General features: G+C 40.8%; 1 protein-coding gene across 2 annotated transcripts; it reads right to left on the bottom strand.

Annotated features, from left to right (window-relative positions):
- Positions 1–537: 537 nt before the first annotated feature.
- On the bottom strand, positions 538–4,727 carry LOC131248170 (mannose-1-phosphate guanylyltransferase 1-like). 2 transcript variants are annotated; one of them, XM_058248268.1, is made up of 6 exons: positions 4,459–4,727; positions 2,592–2,866; positions 2,348–2,410; positions 2,015–2,254; positions 960–1,664; positions 538–691 (listed from the first exon to the last, which is right to left on the bottom strand). In XM_058248268.1, the coding sequence occupies exons 2-5, from the start codon at positions 2,700–2,702 to the stop codon at positions 993–995; spliced, it is 1,086 nt and encodes a 361-aa protein (XP_058104251.1). In that variant the 5' UTR covers positions 2,703–2,866; positions 4,459–4,727; the 3' UTR covers positions 538–691; positions 960–992. The 2 variants fall into 2 exon arrangements, with proteins under 2 accessions (XP_058104251.1, XP_058104250.1); XM_058248267.1 differs by lacking the exon at positions 538–691 and having other exon boundaries at positions 921–1,664; positions 4,459–4,726.
- Positions 4,728–6,245: the final 1,518 nt, after the last annotated feature.

Raw genomic sequence — 6,245 nt, 5'->3', positions numbered from 1 at the left:
CATTTTAAAGAAGGTGGTGAACTATTGCTAGTGTAGCTCAAAAGAAACGAAAAACACATACATAAATTTCTATTTCTTGGTTCAAGGGCAGCTCTAAATCAGGTTAATTTTGATAAGACCCAAACTTGACCCACTTAGTAATTTGGGTCAGACTTTTGGACCCAGACTCACCCCATGGGTCTAAATTTTGGTCCTAAACCAACTAGTTTTAGGTCAGGTCCAATGACCCATCAGGTCTTTTTCTTGAACCTTGCTTCCACTTGGTTTGTTCTGGTGACCTGCTATGTTTTCCTTGCCGCTCATTACCACTTTAGCCCACCCAAGGTTTTCTGGTTGACCCTACCATGAATGGTCACTGTCGAATAAAATGGATACTGCCTCATTCAAATTTCCACAAAAAAAGAGAGTCCAACATGCAACTGCACCTAAAAGATCAAATCTGAAAATGGTATTGCTGTTTCATTGTATCTTCTTTTGTTCAAGAAATATGATATTGTACCATAACCAACATTTCTAGAAAACCAACAATAACCCCCCCCCCCCCCCCCCCAAAGAAAAAAGAAAACACAAGATCGTATGTAAACCTGCAATCAGATCCATGGAAATCACTGCAGAATCTGGAAATCAAAATGATGTAAAATAGCTCAAGGTGAAATCAGAATTTGCCATTCATGTGACGGTCCTGACTTACCTGCAACAAAATAAGAAGGCAAATGCTGCTTGAACATCTTTCTTTCAAGATAAAGAAGCAAGGAAAACAGATTCCCTAATTCTCACAATGGGCGGATGGGATGCTTTTCTGCTGAAATTATTATCTGTTCCATTTCAGGTCTTGCTTGAAATGTATTGGCTAAGGGCAGATATGGGGTACATCCAACATGCCTGTGATTTGGGGTACTTCCAAACGCACCCTTAAATGATTTTAAAAAAAAAGGAGAGAGAGGCCAAAGGGAGTGCACCTTTGCATTTCCGATTTTGACCGCATGTTCCACCTACATTATAATTGCCGGCTTTACAAAATGTGACTTGATCTCCTTGTGGGGGAGGACTACTACTCCCTGAAGGAACATGGTGTCGCTGACATGGACGTTCTCTCCGAGCACTGCCATGCCGCTGACTTGGGCCGACTCTCCAATGGTTGAATGCCACCCTATAATGCTACCAGACACATGAGCAGAACTCTTCACCCTGACCCCCTTCATCAACGTGCATGACGAGAGCCTCACCCTGGACTCTATCATGCAACTAGGACCCACAACCACATCAGGCCCGATTACACACCCTTCGCCAATCTTTGCACTTTTGTCAATCAAAACGTTTCCTATAATGTTGGGCCCAACCGCAAGTTCTAAGGATGAATTTCTTCTCAGGTAATCTAAATAGAGTCTCAGGCCCACCAGATAGTCCTTGGGCTGCCCGATATCCATCCAGAAACCCATTGAAACCATGGCGTAAAGTTGTCCTTCCTCAGCAATGGAAGGGAAGATTTCTTTCTCCATTGATGTGGGTCTTGGCTGAATCCGATTGAGAATGGAAGTGTTCAGGAGATAGATTCCTGCATTGATCTTGTTACCAACAAATGCCGCTGGCTTCTCCACGAATGTTTTGACTTTTCCAGTCTCCTCATCGAGAACCACAACACCATATTTCGAAGGCTCATCCACCTGATCATGACAATTTCTCACTTTTGTGCTAAAATTAAAAAGAAAGAAAGAAAGAAGAAACATGATATCATAATTACAAGTTCTCAGCACCCAAGTTCAACAAGATCCAATTGCACCAAAATACAATTGGGATGTGATTGGGACATTCCCATGCATATCTTGCTTCTATTTGATGATAGATCCAAACAATGTCTCAAGTAATTAGCTGTTCAAATACCAAATTTTGTTGCCGCTATTAACGGGAATGGGTGATCCTTTGATTATCTAGGAATGTCAATTAGTGAAGATGTTTTGTGAAATCAAGGAGCTTTGGTCCTTTTCAATAGAAAAAGCCTATCACAAGTACTTACCTTTGTAACCATGATTGATGCTTCTCCTCCATGTCCTCTATGGAATTCAATCATTTCTTTCAACGGATAGTCGCAGATGATATCACTGTTGAAGACAAAGAAAGGCTCATCTGGCTCGTCGATCAGTTTTTGCTTCGCAAGGGCCAGTGGGCCTGCAGTACCCAATGGCTCGATCTCCACTGAGCATGTGATCCTGATCCCAAGCTTCATCTCGTACTCTTCCAAGAAGCTCAGCATGACCTATTGATAACCAAGATGTCTTAAGATGATATAAATGCAAAAGCAATCTTACAGATTTCATTGTATCAACTGATAACAGTGCATCTTTCTTACCTGTGGCTGGTAATTGATGGCCAAGATAACTTCATTCACTCCAATGGCTTTAAGAGCTTCAATCTAATATATTATACAACAGATCACCATTGATTATGGCGTTAGTTTCATGGGTTTTCATAGCTTTGCTTATGATAACAAGTTAACGACACAACGAAACAGGCCTGCCTACGAAAGCAAAGAAGCACATAAACGACTACTTGAGAAGTATGCAAATGGCATTGGGAGAATTCATCAAAAGTACCTGATGCAAAATCATTGCTTTGTTTGCAAACTCAACAAGCGGCTTTGGTTTACTGAGCGTCAATGGCCTCAGGCGGGTACCAAATCCGCCTACCAGGATGAGCGCCTTCATGATGATGTCCTGCTGTTCCTGCTAATGTTTAGAGAATATTCGGAACAACCGTTTCACAAATAAAACCGTCAATGTCTCAAGCTGGCTTTTGCTTGGGATCTTCTAGAGCGAGTCCCCCCAGCTCAGCTTGCACAGTTCTGTTTGATGTCCTCTCGACTCCATCTCTGTTTAAAAGAAAGCGAAAGTTCAACTTCTGATTCCCCTAATTACTTTAATTTGATAGGGAGTTCTGCTAAAGCTTACACAGACCCCTACACATGGCCACACCTCACAACCATGTCTGGGATATCTCAGCTGTGTGCATCATGTGGGCCCCACTTGGGGGACTAGCTGTTCCTAAGATCAGGCCATTCAACTCATCAGGCGGGTTGCACATGTATAAAATGGACTGTTTATAGTGCTAACGGTTCACGTCAAATGTATGACTGGCTCGATTGTCAGCCTAGGTCATCTACACAGTGGAACCCATCTGATTGACAGCTTGAATGGCCCACACGCATGCAAAATTAGAACATGTGGTTGCAAGTGGATGTGCATGTGAGCCTTCCAAACCTCAATTACGGTTTGGTTCTTGATTAAACTAACGAGAGGCTTATTAATTTTATCAAAATATCCCGTTTAACAAATATCATTGAAGACGTGCAGGGCAAATGCCCTAACCAAAATGATTCTATTTACCTCTACTTCAATGGAAGGGAAAAAAAATTCCCTACGCTGATTGCAATTCTGCACATTTCAAGTTGGACTTGCAACAATAACAATTGCAATTTGATGTCCAGACCCTCTTTATGAATTGAGTGGATCTAACCCGATTTTGGCTGTTTACTTTTTATTAAATTTGAATGATTTCTATTCAATTCGAATGGGCATCCAAACACACCTTCTTTGAGCTCATAGAAATTGCAAGCTATAAGAACCATCATAAGCAATAGAAGTGGTTGGACCGTCCAAATCCAACCTCTCCTAGTACTGCTCTTGCCTAGGCACACTTATCTGCCAAGCTCTAATGGAATCCAATGCAGAAATGCTGGTATGATCACACCAAAAAAAATTATAGATTCGTACATTTCACACTACTATAGGGCATGTTTGGGTGTTCCCGCCTTCGGTGGCAGATAAGATGCTCAAACCAAATCATTCTCGAGATAAAAACAGGTTCTTATTTGTTTTAAAGGGTGCGTTTGGTTGCACCAAATATCAAGAAATTTCATGATTAATCATTTTAATTTGTGCAAATTTTCATGATCTTTCATGATATTTGGCGCAATCAAATGCACCCTAAATCAACTTTTTCTAAATTGGGGAAAAAGAAAACCCACTCCACGTATTTTCAATTTTCCCCATCACCCCAAACGCAGACTGGATGGGCTCTGCCTGAAGCACTCAAGAACCATGATTTTGAGAAGCTCCCAAACAGGCCGTCGGCTTCAAAGAAACGATTACAAGAATCAAGCACCACAAACAAGAATTTTAAAAAAATAAAATTAAAAGAAGTTATGGGTCTGTTTGGATGTTCAATCAAAATCGCAATAACTCAATTAAAGGTTAATGACCAAAGTGAGACCATCCCCAAATTGCAATCACATCGATTTTCTAGTTCAACTTCGCTGAAACGGTGACAGCCCCATGGTATCATTTCATATAGGGTAAACTAAACTGAATGAATTGCAAATTGTTTCAATTGAGCATCCAAACGCACCCATGTTAGTATATCAGAGATTGGGAATTTGGAAGCAGAAGAATGAGAGTTACTGACCTCAGATTTCTGCTAAAAACAACAGAAACGAGTCAGGCAACGGCATTAAAACTATACTTCTTCAAAGCACTCGTAAAAAGTAGGAAGAGTCGCGTTTTTCCCGCCGATTCCTTCGCGGTGGCATCCACGCGTGCCATGGAATATTATGAAATTACAGGATTGCCCCGCCGTGGCTATGGACCGGGAATCGGATTCGGTTGTGACTTCTCCGCTACCGAAATCTTGGTCCTGGTCGGTTCTGTGGGCTCCACAATGATGTGTGTTCTATCCCATCCGTCCATCTATTTTTTCAGCTCATTTTACGGATTGATACAAAAACTGAGGCAGATTCAAATCTCAGATGTATCTGCCTTTTTTGTTCCCCTTCATGCAATTTTATGTCACCTTACAACCGGTTCGATGGAAAATAAACATTACTGGCACTGTGAAGTTTTTAACTGCCGGGTGTTCAATCACGACTGTTTCTTATAGTATGGTCCACCTGAGATTTGGACCTGCTTCATTTATGGGCTCATGTGCTAAAATGATACGTAAAAACGGATGGACGGCGTGGATGTAGAATACATACATCAAAGTGGGCCCCACAGTAAGGGCTGCACCTAATCCGCTCCCCATTATACACACACACACACACAAAAATCACATGCTAAAAAAATACACAAATAGAAACAAGGGGACCGCATCGTAGCCGGTGGTTGGGGAGTCGCTCTACCTTGCTCTAACCAACGGACCTTGTTAAATGATGCCCTTTTCATTAATTAATAATAATATCATCCTAATTCCTAATGCAATACACCACAATATAATATAATATAATATAATATAATATATAATAATGTTATTGATATTTTTTCCAAGTGAAGGTGATTTTATTTTTATTTACTTTGTACTGCAGGCCTAGCTATATTTGAAAATTCAATGGTTACTGTAGCTTCGATCAGGGGCCTCTTTTTCTGCACCGCATTTACCCAACAAAATTCTTTGCCATGCAAGTACCGGTCTAGTTTTCTTATATAAGCTACTTTCTACATTTATTTACCCTGTTGCATGCAAGAGTAAAATTTTACTTCTGTTCAATGTATTATAATTCTACAATTTTCATGTGTGGACCACCTTCACCCCACCCCCCTTTTTTTTAACACACTATGGGGATTGCACCACCTATGGATGCCCAAACCCTTGAAGAGGAAGGATCTCCAAATCACTTTGATAAGTTGTTCTCCCATTTCTCTCAAATCACTTTGATTAAATGTTCCTGGCAGACAATCAATGAATATGGAATGGATAATTAATATTGGTTTCACTAACAAATGTGTGACCATTGATGTAGACTGTGCATTATGTGGGGCCCACCCTCATTTGTTAAAGCGATGATTTTAACCATCCGATTGGTGGTTGGGAAAGTTGAGGGCTCATATTAAGTATACTATTGATGTGTACCACCACCATGTTTCACCCACTTCTAATTGCCTATCCTATCAAATCACTTTACTTGGTTGATCCTAACCGTCAGATTAGTAGGACGGTCCAAACTAGGTATGTTAGAGATGTCTAAGCACTGATGTGGACCATTCATCATGTCAAGCTCACCTTTGGTTGCCCATCCCTCTCAAATAAACTCAGTGGAATTCTTCACCATTAGGTTGGCCATTTGGAAAATGAATGGTCCATATTGAGTATAATGGTGAGGTCTATGCATCACTTGGTAGATCCATCATGTAAGGAACACCTTTGATTGCCCATCCTCCTCAAATTATTTTGATTGGATGATCTTAGCCATCAGATTA

The sequence above is a fragment of the Magnolia sinica genome, chromosome 6 (genome assembly GCF_029962835.1).
Source record: "Magnolia sinica isolate HGM2019 chromosome 6, MsV1, whole genome shotgun sequence".
In the NCBI taxonomy this organism is placed as follows: domain Eukaryota; kingdom Viridiplantae; phylum Streptophyta; class Magnoliopsida; order Magnoliales; family Magnoliaceae; genus Magnolia; species Magnolia sinica.
Note: the sequence above shows the minus strand (reverse complement) of the source record. Positions and strands in the feature narration are given on the sequence as shown.

Coding starts and splice junctions, on each gene's coding strand:
- LOC131248170 (XM_058248268.1), bottom strand. CDS start 2,702: ATGAAGGCGCTCATCCTGGTAGGCGGATTTGGTACCCGCCTGAGGCCA. Junction 2,411..2,591: donor AAGCAATGATTTTGCATCAG/GTACTTTTGATG, acceptor ATAATATATTAG/ATTGAAGCTCTTAAAGCCAT. Junction 2,255..2,347: donor CCATCAATTACCAGCCACAG/GTAAGAAAGATG, acceptor GGTTATCAATAG/GTCATGCTGAGCTTCTTGGA.